The sequence below is a fragment of the Leguminivora glycinivorella genome, chromosome 6, assembly GCF_023078275.1.
Source record: "Leguminivora glycinivorella isolate SPB_JAAS2020 chromosome 6, LegGlyc_1.1, whole genome shotgun sequence".
NCBI lineage: Eukaryota > Metazoa > Arthropoda > Insecta > Lepidoptera > Tortricidae > Leguminivora > Leguminivora glycinivorella.
This window is the reverse complement of record NC_062976.1, coordinates 20,252,543-20,273,759: the sequence shown is the minus strand read 5'-3', so window position 1 is coordinate 20,273,759 and position 21,217 is coordinate 20,252,543. Positions and strand designations below refer to the sequence as shown.

At 39.0% G+C, this 21,217-nt stretch overlaps 4 protein-coding genes across 4 annotated transcripts; all 4 read right to left on the bottom strand.

Moving 5' to 3' along the window:
* Window positions 1–186: 186 nt before the first annotated feature.
* On the bottom strand, window positions 187–3,963 carry LOC125226806 (mite allergen Der f 3-like). The gene is made up of 4 exons (XM_048130912.1): window positions 3,672–3,963; window positions 2,498–2,706; window positions 1,518–1,663; window positions 187–377 (listed from the first exon to the last, which is right to left on the bottom strand). The coding sequence occupies exons 1-4, from the start codon at window positions 3,913–3,915 to the stop codon at window positions 209–211; spliced, it is 768 nt and encodes a 255-aa protein (XP_047986869.1). The 5' UTR covers window positions 3,916–3,963; the 3' UTR covers window positions 187–208.
* Window positions 3,964–6,125: 2,162 nt separating this feature from the next.
* Window positions 6,126–10,215, bottom strand: LOC125226789 (hypodermin-B-like). The gene is made up of 4 exons (XM_048130884.1): window positions 9,919–10,215; window positions 9,404–9,586; window positions 8,158–8,303; window positions 6,126–6,341 (listed from the first exon to the last, which is right to left on the bottom strand). The coding sequence occupies exons 1-4, from the start codon at window positions 10,189–10,191 to the stop codon at window positions 6,182–6,184; spliced, it is 762 nt and encodes a 253-aa protein (XP_047986841.1). The 5' UTR covers window positions 10,192–10,215; the 3' UTR covers window positions 6,126–6,181.
* Window positions 10,216–11,566: 1,351 nt separating this feature from the next.
* On the bottom strand, window positions 11,567–14,366 carry LOC125227051 (granzyme B(G,H)-like). The gene is made up of 3 exons (XM_048131241.1): window positions 13,917–14,366; window positions 12,746–12,891; window positions 11,567–11,782 (listed from the first exon to the last, which is right to left on the bottom strand). The coding sequence occupies exons 1-3, from the start codon at window positions 14,364–14,366 to the stop codon at window positions 11,620–11,622; spliced, it is 759 nt and encodes a 252-aa protein (XP_047987198.1). The 3' UTR covers window positions 11,567–11,619.
* A 1,403-nt stretch (window positions 14,367–15,769) lies between these two features.
* On the bottom strand, window positions 15,770–18,849 carry LOC125227050 (trypsin Tyr p 3.0101-like). The gene is made up of 3 exons (XM_048131240.1): window positions 18,403–18,849; window positions 16,642–16,808; window positions 15,770–15,941 (listed from the first exon to the last, which is right to left on the bottom strand). The coding sequence occupies exons 1-3, from the start codon at window positions 18,847–18,849 to the stop codon at window positions 15,782–15,784; spliced, it is 774 nt and encodes a 257-aa protein (XP_047987197.1). The 3' UTR covers window positions 15,770–15,781.
* Between the last annotated feature and the right edge of the window lie 2,368 nt (window positions 18,850–21,217).

The window sequence follows — 21,217 nt, the reverse complement described above, 5'->3', positions numbered from 1 at the left end:
CCGAGAGGGATGCTTGAATAGTCTGTTAGAGACTTGAAGGCCGATGATGATGATGATGCTGCGAACAGCGCCATCTAGTTTTAAGCCTAAAAGGCCCATACATTTCAAGGGTACGCTTTTTTGTATGGGCTTCGTCAGTCCCGTATTATATAGTTCTTGGTTAAAATAAAACTACTTACATAAAATCTTTATTATTTTACATTTATTCTCAATAACCCCAAGAGCACTCTAGTTCCCTTGTCGTGCGTTGAATCCAATCATAGAAGTACGGGACGTCAGTGTATATCACAAGACTGCGTGAGACGTAAGGGTCTTTGTAGGACACCAGGCCGATGATTATTTTGTTGTCTACCAGTAGTCCGCTGCCTGAGTCACCCCTGAAGAATAATAAAAAAGTGTTAATAAGAATAATAATAAAGAATTATAATTACATAATGATATTTGTATGTCTCATAAAAATTTTGTCACTAATATGTTGAAACGCCTCAGTATCATGTATACAACACAGTTACAATTGCCCCTAGTCGAGATTTGCTCCGCTTGTACCTTATCAAAGATTCTCTCCAAATACTTATTTAATTTGGAGAAAAAAACCAACCATGAAAATGTACCGAATAATTCACTCAACGGTTCGTTCGAAAAATATCGTTGACAAGCATTTACCGTTAACAAAGGTGAATAGGGGTGGCTGGGGCGAATAGGGAAAACAATCCTAAAGAGATTTACTGTCGATTCCTAGATAAACATCTAAACAAATTTTATTATTCCATTGAAAATAACAATATTGGTGAGATAAATTCTATTTTGTTTTCCCTGTTAAGTTTATCCCAGCGACCTCTATTCACCGCAGTTTTATTGTTTCTGCAGCGTGCACAGGTGAGCAAGGACCCCGCTAAAGATACGGGTGAACCTCGCTCATGTGCATATCTGCTACCATTAGTTTTCCCTTAGTCGCCTTATACGACACCTACGGGACGAAATGGGGTGGTGCTTTTGGCTACTAGATTCATATCTAATTTAGGACTATAAATGATTGTATTCTGTAATATTTGTCATAAGAAACCAATATAGTAATGCTTTTGGGTATTAAATGTGTACGATGATTACGTATTTTTTTTAATTTAAAAATGTGAGTATTTTTTTTTATTTTGGCCACCGAAAACTCTGTAGGCCGTGTAGTGACGTCATAGAATTCATGTGAAATCAATCACTGACATAATGACCTTTATGCCTCGTACTTAAAGTGTCAAAAAGTGATGTTTTCTTTATTCACAGAAAATCTATAGATGACATATATGGCTGATGTTGTTTTTGCCTGATTACATAAAAATATTCTTTAAAAATTTTTTTTGCGGATTATAAGTCATATTAAATATAGTGATATTTTTTTCGGTTAATTGAATAGTAAGTAATAATATAAGATAAGACAAACTCAATAAAAGGGTCAAGTAGCCTATTCTTATCAGATGCCGGCACTACACGGCACTATTCACCCTGGATGACGATATTCAAATTACTTTGAAGCGTAGTTTCCTCTGGATCTAGCTTCGCCTCCACAGATAGTTCCTCTAGGCACTCGGCTTAAGACTTTTTTGCACTGATTATGATTCCACAACTTTTGTCTCGTGTGCTTCAGCTGAACAGATTCCGTGTATTCCTTTTCCTTAAAAATAGAAAATGAAACAAACTATAGTGATAGTGGTTCATATTTTAGCATTGACGACCGGTCTGGCTCAGTCGGTAGTGATCCTGCCTGCTAAGCCGCGGCCCTGGGTTCGAATCCCGGTAAGGGCATTTATTTGTGTGATGAGCACAGATATTTGTTCCTGAGTCATGGATGTTTTCTATGTATATAAGTATATATTTATCTATTTAAGTATGTATATCGTCGCTTAGCACCCATAGTACAAGCTTTGCTTAGTTTGGGGCTAAGTTGATATGTGTAAGGTGTCCCCAATATTTATTTATTTATATATATAGTTATAAAACTTATACAATATATGAGTAGCTATTTAGCCAGCTAATAGTACGTATACTTATACTAAATGTGATTTGAGCGGCCGTGACGACCTAACGTCCTTTTTATTGAAGTAGAATTATTAGTATTCCACCCCCACTGGCTCGCTGGCCCTTTTAGCCGATTGATTTTAGACACCTACGCTTGTTGGAAAGTGTGTACACTTTTAGTGCCCATGCAGTCTTGTACCTACAGCATAATTTCACCCTAATAATTGTGAACTGTACGTAATTACGGTTCACAATATTTCGTTAGTTCATAATCTCGCTAGTGAAATATAAACTAACGGTTTTTACAATTTTACGGTGACATATATAAGTATGTATTTATCTATTTAAGTATGTATAACGTCGCTTAGCAAGTTAGCACCCATAGTACAAGCTTTGCTTAGTTTGGGGCTAAGTTGATGTGTGTATGGTGTCCCCAATAATTATTTATTTATTGTCGACACATAAATACGGGAATAGTCTATGTGCTTACCTCGGTCGCGCCCCATCCAGCCAAGTCACCCACACTCGCTTTCGGCGGCCGCTTCACCATCAGAACTCTCTTCACCGAGTGTCCAAACTGAATCGGCTTCTTCAGTTTACACAGAGCTATGTCGTAGTGCACTTTGACCGTGTCCCATTTCTCGTGCTGGCGGTAACTCTCGACGCGGTACAGCTTCCCAGTCGCCCTGTTAACATTACCTGTTGAAAGGTCCAGCAGTGATATTAATGTTTTATACTTATAGTCAATACTAGCTTTTGCCCGCGGCTTCGCTCGCGTTAGAAAGAGACAAAAAGTAGCCTATGTCACTCTCCATCCCTTCAACTATCTCCACTTAAAAAATCACGTCAATTCGTCGCTCCGTTTTGCCGTGAAAGACGGACAAACAAACAGACACACACACTTTCCCATTTATAATATTAGTATGGATACTATGGCAAGATCATTAACAATTGAACACTTGCAAAAAATAGATTCAAAGATGTGTAATTTTCTAATAACATAAAATAAATCCTTTAGTAAAATCGCGCAAGTTAAAGTAGGACTGTGCTGGACATGTCTGCCATATGCCGAATGAATTATGGGCCAGTCAGGATAACCATGGAGCGGGAGCTCCATGAGTCAAACCGAGGATGTAGCAGATCAGGGATAACTTAGACTTCTTTTTGACAGACTGGCAAATTGTAGTTCAAGATCGAGAAGGATGGAAGAAGAAGGGGGAGGCCTTCGCCAAACAGTGGCACACAATAGGATCATCAACCTCCTTGCATTATCCTGGCTTTCGCCACGGCTCATGAGAGCCTGGGTTCGCTTTGACAACTAATCCCAAGATTTGGCGGAGGCACTAGTTTTTACGAGAGCGACTGCCATCTGTCCTTCCAACCCGAAAGGTAACTAGGCCTTACTTGGATTAGTCCGGTTTCCTCAGGAAGTTTTCCTTCACCGAAAAGCGACTGGCAAATATCAAATGACATTTCGCACATAAGTTTTGAAAAAGTCATTGGTACGAGCCGGGGTTCGAACCCGTGACCTCCGGATTCAAAGGCGAACGCTCTTACCGCTAGGCCACCAGCGCTGGGACACAATAGGATCATATTAATAAATCCTAAAGTGACCACAAGACGGAGTTTTATTATCTAAGTTCACTGAATCATCTATACATTACCCACAGACGCGTGTGCTTTCACTATATCATCGAAACAGTGTGCGGCAGTTATCAAAATCCATTGGTTAAGTATAGATGATCCACACATATATTCATCATTGGAATCCTTGTACAAAGCTAAGAAAGCAACATGTGGAAACTTCGCTATTGCATGCACAACAGCACCTCCCACAATAAATCCTTCTTGCTTCCCTATTACTAGTTTAAACGCGTATACAAAAGCGAATAGTCCTATTGCCGTCATTTCATGACGTTTAATGGTTTACCAATATGCTTATCGATTTTTTGCTGGTTACGGATTATTGCTGACGACCATAATTTTAAATTAAAAGCAACTAATATTGTACTCACCATGCGAGTGCTAATTAATATATGCCATAATTGCCCATGCTACACTTCATTTATTTTTTTCACCGTATCAGCTAATGAAAATGAAAATGAAATGAATGAAAAATTAAAATGAAATATTTATTTTTGAAGTAGGTAGGTACAATGCGCATATTAACGTCAAATAAAGCTACGCCGACTCTAACCCTACGCATCAGCTTCGAGAAGATTTCAGTCCCCCCTCAGTTGGACGGGGGTATCCACTATGGGACCGGCAAGAAACTCGGCGGGCCACTTCTTTGCAAAATAATTTAATGACAACACAACCTACCTAATCCAGCGTTTAGCACACCTTAGCTTCTAACCGAATAGGCGATGAACTGTTTGACATTCTAGAAAATTCTAAATTCAAATCGGGGACTGCTGCCAATTACCTACCGAATACAAACTTATTGTCAAAGTTTTTATGGCACACATCTGAAACCTCTTAGCAACATTTTTCTTATCATGCATTTGTTTAAATGGTCTACTTTTCATCTAATTATATAAAAAATAAAAACTGTAGAATGGTGTTAGGTAACTATAACTAACTACAGTCATCGTCATATAGCGCGGGCGCTCACACATGTATAAAACGCCTGTTGAAGTTTTAAAGTAAGGTCTTGCGCAATAGTACATTACGATACAAGTGCGTAAAAAAGGATGTTCGAAACGAGTGGCGATGAGTTAAAACTTAGTAGCAAGTGTAACTGGTATACCTACTGTAACCGTTCTTGTGAATTAAAAAAAAAAAGAAAAACTCTACCGAAGGAAGTGTTTTAAATCGACACGAGATACGAATTTCCTTTTCGCACGTGTATCGTACGACGTTCTTCTGAGAAATGAGAAATGAGAAAATGAGAAATGAGATTTTTATTGATAAAATTATAAGTAATTTTACATGTCACTCCAATAATAAATAATTCTTATTAACTAAACAGACTAGTATATTGCTAGGCCCAATTAGTGAGTTAAGTACATCTTTTTATCTTATAGTTAAGTTAATGAGTTAGTTTATAGTTACAGTCGTTACAGAGTTTTTTATTTTGCAACATTTATGTTAAAGAGAATTCATTTTAGTTTGACATCCTAGTAGTTCTTAATATAATTCTCGCTCTAGTGAGTAAAAAAAGCACCATCTGTACTGAAAATATGTATTACAAGCTTTTGCCCGCGGCTTCGCTCGCGTTAAATTCGAAAATTGTGAAATGCTCCATAGTAAATTTCCACCCCCTATTTTAGGGAAGTGGGGGGTTAGAACGAGACAAAAAGTAGCCTATGTCACTCTCCATCCCTTCCTCTATGTCCACTTGAAAAATCACGTCAATTAGTCGCTCCGTTTTGCCGTGAAAGACGGACAAACAAACAGACATACTTTCCTATTTATAATATTAGTATGGATAAGCTCGCGTATGTTATCTATGACGGTATAAGGATGATTTTTTGTAACGTGTATTTTCGTCGGTACTGGCTAATAATCAAACTAACATTAGGTTTTTTATTAAATAATAGTATTTTATGCAACTGGTGGTTAAAAGAGGTCAAAAAAGGTGAGTGGCGTGGGTAACAATTTGAGGCGAAGCCGAAAATTGTTAATAAAGACGCCACGAGCATTTTTTGACTCAGTTAAACACCGTTGCATACAATACTTTTTCTACGACCAAGCACTTATTTTGAAAGAAAATTATAAATCAACAAATACCTACTTTCAGTCATCTTAGTTATCTAGTGGACCGCCTACCATTTTGAATATGCAGTTTGAGTGCAAACATGAAAATAAAACTGTCTATGGTATGGTTCTTTGAAGCCTGGCCACTAAGACGAATCGAGCCGAGTTGAATCGAGTTCTCATACATTTGAATGCGATTCGACGCGTCGCCGACGAGTCTCGACTCTGCGAATTGGTTTGTTAAGTTGGTAGCAATGTATTTACTGAACTGTAACAGCTATATCGTGCTACTGCTACTAAATGTTTTCAGGGTATAGACTAGATAGACTTGTCCTGACATCTTTTATGTAGGGTTTTAAAGTTCTATGCACGACCTTGTAACTCACGAATAACAGTACGGGAGTAGAAAAAAATGTATAATACACGAATATTCATTTATTTTATTTCGACAAATCTTGAAAACTTCCATTAAAAATCAAGAGCAGCTCAACCGTTTCGATGTGTGACTAATCCAATCGTAGAAGTATGGGACGTCGGTGTAGATCACAAGACTGCGCGATACGCTGGTGTCTTTATATGAGACCAGTCCAACAATTATATTGTCGCCAATCAGGAGCCCGCTCCCTGAGTCTCCACTGAAAAAATGGCGTGCATTTTAATACATGATCTAAAATAAGAGCACTCCCGACTAAGTCAGATTTCAGCCAAAAAAAATTAAATCTAAATCGGTTCATCAGTTCGGGAGCTCAAGCACAGAATATATAATAGTACAAATACAGAAGGCCCACTGTTTTGATGTTCACGAAATGCCGCCTTTTTAAATGCCTACAAAATTCTAACAAAGAAACGAGCCGCACGTGTGCAACGTCGGACGATAGGGTTGCCTATAGATTAAAACGAATTAATACTCAGATAAAATGTCATACTATTATATTCAAGTCTTGGATACTTTCTAGGTATATATGTTATTTATATATTTGTGTTTAAGTCCCAACATCATAAGCCTTATTGAACTTTTCCCTGGGACTTAATGAATAGTAGAACTGTGTTAGATTGTCCTATTTTATTAATGATGTCTATTTAACTAAGCATTATTAGGCATTCCACACGCGGACATCGCATATGAATCTTAAAAAAGACTCGCGACGTAAAGTAACAATAGAAAGTGCTAACGTGCGTTCCGAGAGAACGCGCGCCACCCCCTGATTAGGCCGCGAACTCGCGGCTGCCGGCATGTACCTGTAGCGCGGCGATAGAATCGCGGAGTGAGCCGCCCCTGGCTCAAGCGCGGATCCAGCTTCGTGCCCAGGGGGGGGTCACGTGGTAAAGGCCCGGGGCCCCAGGGGGGGGGGGCACGTGGTCTATTTGTATGGCCAACTTAGGCTCCAGGGGGGGTCATGACCCCCATGACCCCCTCCCCCTGGATCCGCGCAAGACACACACAGACAGACAGACAAACAGACAGACGTACAGACAGACAAACACGTCAAACTTATAACATCCCTTCGTTTTTGCGTCGGGGGTTAAAAAGTGGATACTTCTCTTTGTAGTCGACTGTACAAGTTTCTAATGGGTTGGCAACGCGCGTGTGGCACTTCTTGAGTTGTAGGCGTCCATAGGTTAACGTGACCGCTTTCGGTAAGGCAGACCGTAAGCTTGTTTGCCACTGACGTATTATTAAAAAACCTACTAAAATCATTACTTTTTTATGCCTTGTCTCTAATACTACCCAGTACCCAATGGTTGTCTGGGAGACATATATTATTCTATTTGCAAGAGTCTATACCATAGTCAAAGTTATGTGCTTAATTTTGATTTTATGATATTTTTAACCCCCGACGCTTTTCGACGTCTGTCTGTCTGTCTGTCTTTCTGTCTGTCTTTCTGTCTGTCTGTCTGTCTGTCTGTCTGTCTGTCTGTCTGTCTGTCTGTCTTTCTTTCTGTCTGTCCCGTCCGTCCGTCCGTCCGTCCGTCTGTCCGTCTGTCTGTCTGTCTGTCTGTCTGTCTGTCTGTCTGTCTGTCTGTCTGTCTGTCTGTCTGTCTGTCTGTCTGTCTGTCTGTCTGTCTGTCTTTCTGTCTGTCTGTCTGTCTGTGTGTGTGTCTGTCTGTGGCATCGTAGTTCTCGAACGGATGAAGCGATTTAGTTTTAATTTTTATTTATCTGAAAGCTGAGTTGGTCGGGAGTGTTCTTAGCCATGTTTCATGAAAATCGGTATACTATGTCGCGGTCGGGGGTTTTATGAAAATTTTCATTTTGTGGTTATATTTAATATAATAATAGCATATAACCCATATGCCTAATAAATTCCTAGAAATATAAAATGTCACGAGTGGCATTGCCAAGAGTGGCACTGAAACCTGAGTAGTTTCATGTGCGCTGCCTACCCCTTCATGGGACACAGGCGTGATTGTATGTAAATATAAAATGGCAAACTAAACGTTAAAATTTACCTAGAAGCGAAATCCCCTTTCGCGCTACTTTCGCCTCCGCAGATAGTCCCTCTTGGTGAATTATGTAAGATTCTTTGACACTGCGCATGAGTCCACAGTTTCTGTCTCGTGTGCTTAAGCATAACTGTGTCAGAATAGTCCTCCTCCTAAAAATATATAGTTTAAGTATTTACAGACGTTAAGGATATGAAAGAAACTATTATTGATAAAGCTTTTTTAGGGTTCCGTAGTCAATTAGGAACTCTTATAGTTTCGCCATGTCTGTCTGTCCGTCCGTCCGTCCGCGGATAATCTCAGTGACCGTCAGGACTAGAAAGCTGAAATTTGGTACCAATGTGTATGCCAAACACGCCGACAAAGTGCACAAATAAAAAAAGTGGAAAAATATGTTTAATTAGGGTACCCCCCCTACATGTAAAGCGGGGAGTGTTTTTTCATTTCAACCCTAACGTGTGATATATTGTTGGATAATAATTAAAAATGAATTGGGGTTTACTAAACTATTTTTTGATAATGCTCATATTTTCTTAAATAATCGCTCCTAAAGTAAAAAAGAATGTGCCTCCCCCCCTCTGACTTTTGAACCATAAGTTTAAAAAATATGAAAATATCACAGAAGTAGAACTTTATAATGTCCTTCTAGAAATATATTTTGAATTTGATAGGGTGAACAGTTTTTGCGACTTTCGATCCAGTGGTCGCGGGTTCGAACCCCGGCTCGAACCAATGAGTTTTTCGGAACTTATGTGCGAAATGTCATTTGATATTTGCCAGTCGCTTTTTGGTGAAGGAAAACATCGTGAGGAAACCGGACTAATCCCAATAAGGCCTAGTTACCCTCCGGGTTGAAAGGTCAGATGGCAGTCGCTTTCGTAAAAACTAGTGCCTACGCCAAATCTTGGGATTACTTGTCAAAGCGGACCCCAGGCCCCCATGAGCCGTGGCAAATGCCGGGATAACGCAAGGAGGAGGAGGAGGAGGGTGAACAGTTTTTGAAAAAAATACGGGTAACTAATACGGAACCCTACTGAGCGTGACCCGACACGCTCTTGGCCGGTTTTTAACCTGTTGACAAGCAAAAATATCTGCAATCGATACCACTTGACTTACAATCAATTTAAAAATTGAAAAGTACATCCTTGGGTGAGACTTTAACTCACTGCCTCTGGATCTGTATTCTGTTGAATGAAGTTGTGAGTTGAAATCTTACTCAACTTTTCCACTTTAAAATTTATGATAAACTTACGTTGGTAACGCCCCAGCCAGCTAAGTCAGCTATCCTAGCTTTCGGTGGACGCTTCATCAGCACCACCCTTTTCACAGTGTGTCCCAATGTCAACGGTTTCTGCAGTCTACACAGAGCTATGTCATGGTTTATGTTGACCGTATCCCATTTCTCATGCTGCTGCCAACTTGCGACACGGTGTACCTGAACCATTTTTTTTTTTCAAAGTTGTCTACCCCACTTTTTTTGGATTTGGAAGTTTTTATGTGATTTCCACTCAGAATCGCGAGCTCTTTCAACCTTATAGGAGAAAATAGTGTCCCAAGGTTTTTTCCCCATTCCGTTACCATTATTTCATACATTTTGTATGGCGGTAACGGAATGGAAGGTCTGAAAAATGTATGGAAATCTTGGGACATTTTTTTTCTCCTATCAGGATCGAAAGACCTCGCGATTCTGAGTATGAATCGCGTAAAAAATACCCATGTTACAACAAAAAAATCGAGGTGGACAACATTGAAAAAAAAATGGCTCACCTTTCCCTTCTCCCTATCCACGTTGCCTACTGACGCAGTCGCTGTAGCGATATTGTCAAAACAGTGCGCGGCAGTTACCAAAATCAACTGGTTTAATATCGATGACCCACATATAAATTCGTCTTGTGAGTCAGCTGCTTGCAAAGTCAGGAAAGCGACATGAGGAAATTTCTTTATGGATTTAACAAAATCGCCCCCGACTATAAATCCTTCCTCTTTTCCCAATATTGATTTAAAGCTACATATTAAAAATAAAAGTCCTACTGCAATCATTTCTGTGCGTGAAGTAATTATTCAGTGCGCATGGTGATTAATCAAATACCTATAATTGTCATTGGCTATAACGATAATTGGATTAAATTAAAAATTCCTTTGGCAAAATTAGAGCATTAATCGAGGATACTACTGTACCTAGTACCTACACTAATATATTTTATAGTCTCGCAATGTTTAACATGCTTTTGGTAATGTTATCTTATTGTAAGAGCCACTTGCATCAACAAAAATGGAGGGTTAACCCGAGGTTAACCCACTATTTTATATGGAATTTAACAGTTAGCCCACTAAATAACCTTGAGTTAAGCAGGTGGTCCAAGGGGCCCTTACAGAAGTAGTTCAGCTATTTCGTTATAATGGACGACACTAGTTATAATTGATTGAACCAATTTTTTTACATTTTGTATACTCGATTGTTGTATCGGAAAGATCACGAGTCTCAACAGATTTTTCGTAAATTTTTTTGACCTCATCCCACGACACAAAAACAAAATTGTCGATCCAGATTTTGCATATTTACCATCACATAAATATGGCATCAAAGATGCTTAAGACCATTGTGAGGTCAATATTTTAAACTAAATAAACTAAGGGCCACATCCAGGGTAGGCCGACTAACCCGAAGTTAATCGCTGAACCCAAAATTAAGTTGTACTTACTGTACCCCGGTTTACCTCTTCTAACTTCGGGTTCTCTACCCTGCCGGCGTATTATGGTTCCAATGTTATCACTTATCTATGTGGATAAAGTATCCGTCACGCTTTGGCAAGTATGTCAGTGTGAGAGTGACAGATGTCTTATTCACGTGGATAAGTGATAAAATTGGAAGCATGATAAGCAGGCTCGAAACGTGTATGTGTGAATTGTGCAATCGTTCCTTAACTAGTTTTTGACTTTACATTTTTAAGCTGGCCAGGCGCTAGTGGTCTAGCTGTGGGAGTGTGGGACTTCTGATCTGGAGGTCGCGAGTTCGAACTGATTTTTTCAGAACCTTATGTGCGAGATGCCATTTTGATATTTGCCAGTCGCTTTTCGGTGAAGGAAAACATCGTAAGGAAAGCGGACTAATCCTAAGAAAACTTAGTTACCCTTCGGGTTGGAAGGTCATATGGCAGTCGCTTTTGTAAAACTAGTACCTACGTCAAATCGTGTGATTAGTTATCAATGCGGACCACAGGCTCCCACGAGCTGTGGCGAATGCCAGGATAACGCAAGGAGGATGATGACTTTTTATAAGCTGGCCGCTATGCCTCAGAGCCACTATCTTTATTATACCTCTATAATCACGTAATATATATTTCTACTGAGTACTGGCATAGAGAGTACGCAGTACGCACCTAGAAATAAGGTTTATTAAAAGTAGCGTTTTTAACTTATTTTTTTATTTATGAAAACTAGATATCAATACACCTACAGATTTGTTTCTTAATTCTGGCATGATAGTCGTCTCGATTCTTTCACAATCCAATCATAGTAGGAAGGAGCATGTGTATACACCACAAGACTGCGAGAAACTTCCATGACTTTGTAGGAGACCATCCCAATGAGTATATTTTTGTTAATTATGAGGCCACTGCCGGAATCTCCGCTGCGAAATTGAAAAAAGATTTTTATACTTAACCATTAAGGCCCACTTGCACCAACCACTTAACTCAGAGTTAGTGGGCTGTCATCTGTCAAATTCCATATAAAATCTCTCTAGTTCCATATACAGAGTGGGGCCTGTAACAAAGGCGAAGAATTGAACTCTAGGCTATTCTCCTTATACTGATCAATATTTGTTCGGCGACTTTTAAAAATAACTTGTATTTTGATTTTTATCACCCTTGAAAGTTTTTTCTAAGAGGTAATGTATTGCGAATTCTGTTAAGTCTAAAGTGTGACAGACAACGTCAATGACAACAATAATGGCGTACATTGAAGCTAATATTTATTTTGTATGAAAAATTAAAATTTTAAAGACTTCATAATTTTTAAAAGTCACTGAACAAATGTTGATCAGTATAAGGAGAATAGCCTACAGTTCAATTCTTCGCCTTTGTTACAGGCCCCACTCTGTATAGTCTCTACTTCTCGTGTGTTAAAAACTCGCAAGTTCAAGATTCTACTTTCGAACCACTGGCTTCGTTTGTGGTTCAACTATAGAATCCTTCACTTATAGAATCCATTCATAAATAACTATTGTTGTACAAGGGGGCAAAGTGTGGAATTGAAAAAAAAACGAGCAAGCGAAAGGATCCTATAGTTAAACCACGAGCGAAGCGAGTGGTTCGAGAATAGAATCCTGAGCTTGCGAGTTTTTCAATACACGAGAAGTAAAATACATTTGCACTCGTGTGTAACACAAAACTTTTCCCCTCACTATAGCGAGGAAAGTACATCGCAAAAAACGCGTTTATCACTGCTTCCAGTAGTTCCACAGGTGTTAAAACATCTGCATCACTAGATTAAACTGATACTGCTGTGATAGAATGCGTTGTTACCTGCTGGTATTAAAGGACAAACCACGTGTTTCTGAGCTAGTGAGGGGAAAATAACTATAGTGACGTACTGAGAAGCGAAGTTGTTCTTTGCTTTTTTTTCGCCGCCGCAAATGGTTCCTGTGGGTGCTCTGGGCAAGATTTCTCTGCACTCCTTAAGAGTCCACAGTTTCTGTTTAGTATGTTTCAGTAGGTGTGATTCACTGTAGTAATCTTCCTAGAGAGAAAAAACATGTCTTTTTTTATACTATGTCGGTGGCAAACAAGCACACGGTCCGCCTGGTGGAAAGCACCTATGGACGCCTGCAACTCGAGGAGTGTCATTATGTCATGCACGTTCGCGTTGCCAACCCATTAGACACTTGTACACTCCTTTTTACTGTGGTAAGTACACAGCAAAAAATAGTGTACAAGGTCTAAACAGAGTGTAGGTTGCCGACGATTGAAAGGACACTAGACGGAACAAATTAGTTCCGCGGGTCCTTCCATAACCAGCACACCGCACCCTTGTTCAGCTCTGGCAGCCTAGTCACCGGCAGGAGTAGGGTCCAGTGCTATTTGGCTGTGGTCTTCTGTAAGGCGGAGGTACTTCCCCAGTTAGGCTCTGCTCTAGATTCGAGCGAGATGATGATGATGATTTAACTCACCTCTCAACTTGGTCGACAATTATGTGCACTTTGTATGAGTAGATTCTTTATCATATTGTCCTTAGTCATAGCTACAGGATAAGATAAGGTTTTAAGATTTGTAAATGATAAATCAAAGAGAGTCAAAGGAGGAGAATGGTAAAGCTAATAACTCGGAAGGTTGGTCTGCGTAAGTCCGTTTTCACATTATCCGATTCGATATCGGATGTCGAAAGGATTTCAATGAAATAAGTCTTAGATGACGCCTGTAATGTACGGGATATCGGTTTTACATCGCTACATCCGATATCGGATTGGATAATGTGAAAACGTACTAAGAATGAAGAAAGAAGTAGGGAAGAAGTTTGAATGGATAAGTTTACTATCCTCAAAAGTATAAACGTAGGTAGAACAAAGGTATAACAGTGTAGCTACCATGAGTTCAGACGTAAACTCGATTGGGAGAATGCCTTGCAAAATGTATGTAAGCAAAATAAAGGTTCTAGTAAATAAGTAAATAACCCTTCAGGAGCGCTGTTCTCTTCTTCCGTACATTTTCCAGAACGTTCTCGACTAAAGTCTGTACTCATGGTACTTAGACAGATGTGTGACTTACGTCAGTCACGCCCCAACCAGCCACTTCCGCTATTTTCATTTTTGGCGGCTTCCGCATTACTATAATTCTTTTCACTGTCTGCCCGAATGACAACGGTTTCTTCAGTCTAGCTAAGGCAATGTCATTAATGACTTTTCTGGGATTCCAATCCTTGTGCTGGTAGTAACGATTAATCCGGTGTAGTATACCTTTTCTCCTATCCGAGTTCCCCACATAGATTCTTACTTTTATGACGTCATCAAAACAGTGGGCAACAGTTATCAAAATCTGTTGGTTCAATATGCTCGATCCACATGTAGCCTCGGAATCGTCGTGTCTAGTAATCGATAAAACAGCAACATGTGGGAATCTTGTAACGGAATCAACGTAATCACCTCCGACTATGAAACCTTCATGTACCCCAACTACTGATTTCAAGCCACATATCATTACCAACAGTCTTACAGTCATTATTTCTTGACGTAAAGTAGTCAAGTTTGCTTGTTGATTAAAAAAACAATCTTTTTCACAGATCATTACGCATAACGATTATTGGATTGAATTTTTAGTAATTGACCATGAGAAGCCTCTTAGTTTGGTATCACTCAAGAACTGTTTTCATAACCTTGGCGGTTTTGGCTTTATTAATACGCTCTCTTATTTGTCTTCCAGAGTGGGAAGAGAGAGTGTAGGGCTTCGCTCATATGGAGGGTTTACTGGTGAAATCCAATAAATCGAGATAATTTTTCTTTGAAATGAGAACATTGTGGAAATTGCAGTTCGAATTTCAAAAACCAGTTTGGTCAACTTATCGGGTTTCATCAGTAAACCCTCGACATTGGTCGTTCAGCGGGGCGGTGCGTGCTGCGAGCATTGTTTAACAATTGAAGCTCATAGAAGTGTTCAAAGTCGACGCTGCGTACAGTGGACGCACGCTCGCCCGCCGCGCGTCCACTCATGCTGACTAAAGCCGACTAGTCAATCATTTGTGTGCTCTTCTGAGAGAAGACGTAGTGCTCAACTGTTATATTTTCTTCGGCGTGATCAAGGCAGTAGGCAGCAGTTAACGAAATCTTTCAAAATGGACGAACCCTAAAATCTCCAATTTCAATCTTCGTCAAAGTAATATACGTGTTGCCCGAATTAAAACTATTTATTATATTATAGATCATACCATCCCATACATTAAAATGCGACCATTTAAGAACGCGCATATACTACACCACATAGATGGCGCCGCAAAAAAATGCCTTGTTGAATGTTGATGCTATCGATTGATTGGCGTTAAGTGTCACTTTCGAGCCATAAACCTATGTCAAAAGTCACACTTAACGCCATCTACAAGTATAATCGAAAGCTACAAGACATTTTTTTTGTGGCGCCATCTATGTGTGGTGTGGTGTAGTGTATGCTCGTTCTTAGGCTGCCGCATTTTAATATTTTTAATATATGGGATGGTATGATATTATATGTATTTTGTTTTATTGTAAGATTTCGAACGTTTTAAAAGTGAATTAACAAACCTTGTTGATACATACATACAATCACGCCTGTATCCCATAAAGGGGTAGGCAGAGCACATGAAATTACTCGTTTATGTGCCACTCTTGGCAAATAAGGGGTTGAAAGAAAACGAAACTGTGATATTGCAGTAAGTAGCAGGTTGCCAGCCTCTCGCCTACGCCACAATTTAACCCATATCCCATAGTCGTCTTTTACGACACCCACGGAAAGAAAGGGGTAGTGAAATTAAGAATTTCCGTCACCACACCTTGTTGATATTACCCCTTATCTGAATTTAGGCCATATCAGTACATAATGATGAACTATTCTATGTATGTATACGTAAATAAATAAGCATATCTAAGTACTTTTCTTCTTCTTTATTAAGAGCATGCTAATCTTCTCGATTCGACCTTAATCCACTTGTAGTAGTATGATACGTCCGTGTAGATCATCAAAGAGCGCGATAGTGAGGGGACTTTGAAGGATACTATCCCGATAATTCTATTTTTGTTAACCGTCAGACCACTGCCGGAATCACCACTGTTGAACAAATACGTGGTTATTAAATAGTCGAATATTTAGACACAAAAGTACTACCTATATCACAGAATAATAATGTGAAAGAATGTCTTATAATATTTATTTATAGATTATTTATTATAACAGAGTCGCTTCGGGCTTCGGAGTCAGAATGAGGCCTGTTGCACGCTATCCCTCTTGAACTTGGATAACCTCCTGGATAATGACACCTTGCTGGTGGCCGTTGCTCTTTGCGTCGGCTAGCTGCTATGATGGAGAGCAACGGGCATAGGCACCACGCCTTGAGTTGTTGCCGGTGCGCTGGCAAAGGTATTTCCTTGTCACCTCGTTTAGACATCATTCAGGTGCTGATGGCAGCTATTATCCCCTGTGTGCTTGACCCACCGGGTGTTAGTCGTTCGAATAAAATTTTAAATGCGAGAAAGACACAAATTGGTAGAAAATAGGATTGATTTCAGGGTTTCAAAAGACTTTGGTTTATTATGGGATTCCATGGGTTCTTGGGTTGTAGATGATAGGGTGTCTACTCCACCGGTCTCTGGCTAGGCTTGAGTATAGGGTATTTTACGGAATGTTATTCTTGACCTACACAAAAGACAAAAAAAGATTGCTGGATGTGCAGAAAAAATTAAACACTTTGAAGCCTGTTATTAAAGAAAATAATGACAACATTCCCTTGCAAATATTATTATTGGCGTACTGGGAAGGGTAATTTCCTTGAGCTTTCATCTCACCACCGCAAAACGTTCCATTTGGTAGCTGGTAGTCGGGAACCTCGGGTATTTTCAAAACTTTTTTGCACTGCTTATGGGTCCACAACTTTTGTGTTGTGTACTTAAGTCGTTTTGGTGATGTATCTGCCTCTTCCTGTGAAAGTGAGAAGTTTCAATATATTAAACAATAAACCATTTGTAAATTAAACTATTGACGTAGTCAAAACAGGAACATTGATAGTCATAGTCATATTACAATCAATATTACCTTCTCCAAGATTTCAAAGGTGAATATAAAAAGTAAACCGTCACAAGTCCAATCAACAGGCACAGGTATGGTATGTTCAGTCAGTCAAAACACTTTGTTTTTTTTTTTATGGGATTGGAGGCAAACGAGCAGATAGGCAGCCTGATGGTAAGCGATCATTGCCGCCCATGGACACTCGAAATACCATAGTAGACATTTATATTTTATAAGATACTTATGTCAAAAGGGCAAAGTAGGTAGGGTAAAAGCACCAGTGCCCAGCCGTGCGCCAGTTTGTACATTTCGGGCTGTAATTATCAAAGTTTTTGTCAAATTCGTGTAAAAATTTGATAAAATCATAGATTGATTAAATTGTAATTGTAAAATATCTCAAGATTTACAATTTATTTCAAGAATTAAGCACAAAAAAATTTCAAAGAGGTGCAGTCTTCTGACATGAAGCATTATGTGCTTTCGCCATTTTTTTTTAGAATGTCACATGGTATTTTGCTAAGATGTTAGCAGCCAAATTATGATTTCTTGGTTAAAGAAGAAGAACTTTTTCGCTTAATTAATACTTAAACTATCTGAATAAAGTAAAAAAATAATAAAAATGTATGTGAAAACTAGATTTTTAAGGGGGTTGGTTATTGGAAACTACTTTTTTACACAAAATCTAATAGTCAGCCACCTGCGGCTGACCACTGGGTTCAAGGAAATACGTCACAATTCCAGAAGTCAGCCTCCCCGGCTGACTATAGGATTTAAGACTTCTTTTTGTTTTCAAATGGTACGTAAGTCTATAAATCAATGACCCTTAAATATTTATGCACTTATAACTATTGCTTGACATACATAAAATATCCAGTAGTCAGCCCATGGTTGACCACTGGGTACTGAGGTCACGGAACACAGAACCCACTAGTCAGCCGAGGGCTGGGAACTGGGTACTTAGTAGGCTGTATATTGGTGCTCAGGGGGCTGAGTACTAGCAAAAACTCCCTTTTATTATATTTAACGAAATACTTCTAAAACAAACAATAACTTAAGGTTTATTCTGTTCAAAAATTAAACTTAATTAAATTCTTGGACTATAAAAACATGAATCATTCAAATCGGTCTATTGGAGATCAAATTAGACGGCTTTGAAAATAGAATTTTCAATTTGAGGCTGACTACTGGTGCCTTTACCCTACGATTGTTCACTTTGTTCCAGCTAATTCCGCAAGATGACATATAAATATTTTTTATGGGATAGGAGGCAAACGAGCAGACAGGTCGCCTGATGGTAAGAGATCACCGCCGCCCATGGACACCCGAAACACCAGAGGTGTTGGAGGTGCGTTGCCGGCCTTTAAGATGGGTGTAGGATAATTGTTTAAATATCTATCTATTCTTCGTGCGTAGCCAGTAGTGATAAAATAAACAGAACTGAAAGCAATAAGGATGGTCAGACAGTATTAAATTAATATGGGTACAAGATACCCAAGGGGATACGTACGTTTATGGAGCCCCATCCAGCCACTTCCGCCATTTTTACTTTTGGTAGTTTCTTCATTAATATCACTCTCTTCATTGTCTTTCCAAGAGACAAAGGTTTCTTCAGTCTAAGTAAGGCCATGTCATTAACAAACTCTTTTTCATGAAACTGTTTGTGCAATTTAAAGCGGTCAACACGACGTATATTTCCCTTGTACTTATCTAACGTTCCCGCATGTGCTGTAATGTTCTCTGCTGTTATAAGGCAGTGAGCAGCAGTTAACAAAATCTTTTGGTTCAGTATCGAAGAGCCACAAAAGCTTTCTCCGAAATTCTTTTCAAAGAACACTATAGCAGCTACATGAGCGAAATCTTTAATAGAATTAACATATTCACCACCGACTATGAAACCTTCTTGTTTCCCGATTACAAATTTCAACCCACAAATCATCAACAGTCTTACTGCCATGGCTTTTGAAATGAAACAGGTGTCCAGCTTCGTTCTAAGCAAATGATGGCTAATCAACATTAATCAGTACTTTTCACAAATCGTTCGCTTGTTACGATTACCTTATTAAACAATAAAACCAGTCAAGGGAAAGCAAGAGCTAGTGAAGGTTTCCATTTGGGCTAGTACACATAAGCGGCAAGCCGCGTGCAGTTGCGGCAGGTCACATAGTGCGTATAGTATGAATTCTCAGAGATGAACTTTTCGCTTTAGCCGTAATCTGTTAAGCAAAGACCTTTGTTTCTATTATTCCCGGCGGCTAGCTCCCGTTTTCACAGCACGTGCTAAAGTCTCAGTGTAGTTAAAAAGCAACTATCATGATAGCAATAAGGTTCAAATTTATTAAACAGTTTACAATATGCAGGTAACTTTTTTTGAAGATGACAAAACGTGTTATCTCCGAAAGGTCTTTTTATGGATTTGAACCTTATTACTATCATGATAGTTGCTTTTTAACTACACTGAGACTATAACACGTGCCGTTTAAACGGGAGCTAGCCGCCGTGAATAATAGAAACAAAGGCCTATGTTTAACAGATTACGGCTAAAGCGAAAACTTCATCTCAGAAAATTCACACTATACAGTGTTTTGGGGCTCCGGTTTCATACATTCCTACCCGCTGTGCGGCTAGCCGTATAGTGCATGTATAAATAAAAAGCATAGTACTCGGTTGTTCTTGTTAAGTTTTAAATTGAGTATAGCCACTATCTATGTACGGTCAACCAATTTGAATCCTAGGCCACTCTAGAACCGTGTCTCATTTAAACCATGTTCTATTTGCCATAAGAAGTCACATTGACGTTGACTGTGCAAAGGTTCTACAGTGGCCTAGGATTCAAATTGGTTGACTGTACCTATGCACAGGTAAGCAAAATAAATAAAAAATACGGTGAGGATTGAATACTGACGTAAAGGATTCCAAAATACAAGCCCGAGAAGGATTCAAGTGTTAACGCCCGAGGAGAAAAATCTGCAATCTTACTTCATACTTCAACACTATATAGGTGATAGTGGCTACAAAGCCCTACAAAGTTTTAGGTTTTTTTCGATAGCGAAAACGTCACTGAAAATGTATGTAATTTCAAGTCTTGAGGAACTGGACATTTTCTCCATACAATGAATAACATACTTATTCGTAAGCCGGTTGCCTTATCTATTATAGATTTATATGTATGGATCTAAAATAGGTCCATACATATTTAACGACCGGTTTGGCTCAGTCGGTAGTGACCCTGCCTGCTGAGCCGCGGTCCTGGGTTCGAATCCCGGTAAGGGCATTTATTTGTGTGATGAGCACAGATATTTGTTCCTGAGTCATGGATGTCTCCTATGTATATAAGTATGTATTTATCTAGTTAAGTATGTATATCGTCGCTTAGCACCCATAGTACAAGCTTTGCTTAGTTTGGGGCTAAGTTGATCTGTGTAAGGTGTCCCCAATATTTATTTATTATTTATATAAATGCAAGTGCCCTGACTGACTGATTCGTGCATCTACAAAAGCTAGAAAGTTAAAATTTGCACACTGATTGTGAGGGTAGCTGATGTTTAAGAGATAAGTAAGAAGTGATTTTGAAAAACGAAGAGCGTTAACCCTTAAATTGTTTTTGTCCGTTTTAAATGACGTCCTATAAAGTCTAGGCTAACTCAGATTCCTAGGCACTCTGGCGAAGGTGGCGTGATCCATACGGTCTAGCGTCTATCCCTTTTATTTTTACGCACTTTCGCATCGCTTTATCTTATCAAAATTTGAAAAAAATACTTAGTTTAAAAATTACAACCGTGGGGTCTTTTTGCGCTTGTGACAAATGTCGTTGTTATGTAAGTATTTTAGTAATTTGTGCGTATTTTTCACTGAATTTCATTGAAATATTAATTAAGTTACTATTTAGTGTCATTATTGTGAATAAATGACAAACATTTCATTATTATTTTTGAAGTTATAATATATGTCACTTTAAAGTGACACTGCCAGTTAGTACTAAATATTGTGTTTTTTCCATTTGTCACTTGTAACGGACATTGCCAACTTTTCTAAACGAATATTTTTTTGTGTATTGTTAACATTAGTTGCATTTTTACAACAATATGGCTGGGCAACGTTTGAGGTCAAAGAGGATAATAGCTCTTCTACCACCTCCAGCTTCTAAAGACTCCGATTTAGAATCAGACAATGAAGAAAAAATGAGAATCTTAGCTAGAGAGTTTTTTAGAGACGACTGCAGCAGTAAATCTTCTTCTCCTAAAAGTGTAGGTACCTGTTTATTTTTGCCTGGACTATATTTTTATTTTATTCATTAGGAAAACTCACAGATTAAGTTACTATTA

What these genes read in the sequence shown, in the direction of transcription:
- LOC125226806 (XM_048130912.1), bottom strand. Translation starts at nt 3,915, where the DNA reads ATGACGGCAATAGGACTATTCGCTTTTGTATACGCGTTTAAACTAGTA. An exon ending in GAAAGCACACGCGTCTGTGG is followed by an intron (nt 2,707 to 3,671) that starts GTAATGTATAGA and finishes ACCTTTCAACAG; the next exon opens with GTAATGTTAACAGGGCGACT. An exon ending in CTGGATGGGGCGCGACCGAG is followed by an intron (nt 1,664 to 2,497) that starts GTAAGCACATAG and finishes TCTATTTTTAAG; the next exon opens with GAAAAGGAATACACGGAATC.
- LOC125226789 (XM_048130884.1), bottom strand. Translation starts at nt 10,191, where the DNA reads ATGATTGCAGTAGGACTTTTATTTTTAATATGTAGCTTTAAATCAATA. An exon ending in CTGGCTGGGGCGTTACCAAC is followed by an intron (nt 8,304 to 9,403) that starts GTAAGTTTATCA and finishes ATATATTTTTAG; the next exon opens with GAGGAGGACTATTCTGACAC. An exon ending in AAAGGGGATTTCGCTTCTAG is followed by an intron (nt 6,342 to 8,157) that starts GTAAATTTTAAC and finishes CCATTTTTTCAG; the next exon opens with TGGAGACTCAGGGAGCGGGC.
- LOC125227051 (XM_048131241.1), bottom strand. Translation starts at nt 14,366, where the DNA reads ATGACTGTAAGACTGTTGGTAATGATATGTGGCTTGAAATCAGTAGTT. An exon ending in CTGGTTGGGGCGTGACTGAC is followed by an intron (nt 12,892 to 13,916) that starts GTAAGTCACACA and finishes TTTTCTCTCTAG; the next exon opens with GAAGATTACTACAGTGAATC. An exon ending in AAGAACAACTTCGCTTCTCA is followed by an intron (nt 11,783 to 12,745) that starts GTACGTCACTAT and finishes TCAATTTCGCAG; the next exon opens with CGGAGATTCCGGCAGTGGCC.
- LOC125227050 (XM_048131240.1), bottom strand. Translation starts at nt 18,849, where the DNA reads ATGGCAGTAAGACTGTTGATGATTTGTGGGTTGAAATTTGTAATCGGG. An exon ending in CTGGATGGGGCTCCATAAAC is followed by an intron (nt 16,809 to 18,402) that starts GTACGTATCCCC and finishes TCACTTTCACAG; the next exon opens with GAAGAGGCAGATACATCACC. An exon ending in CAAGGAAATTACCCTTCCCA is followed by an intron (nt 15,942 to 16,641) that starts GTACGCCAATAA and finishes TTTGTTCAACAG; the next exon opens with TGGTGATTCCGGCAGTGGTC.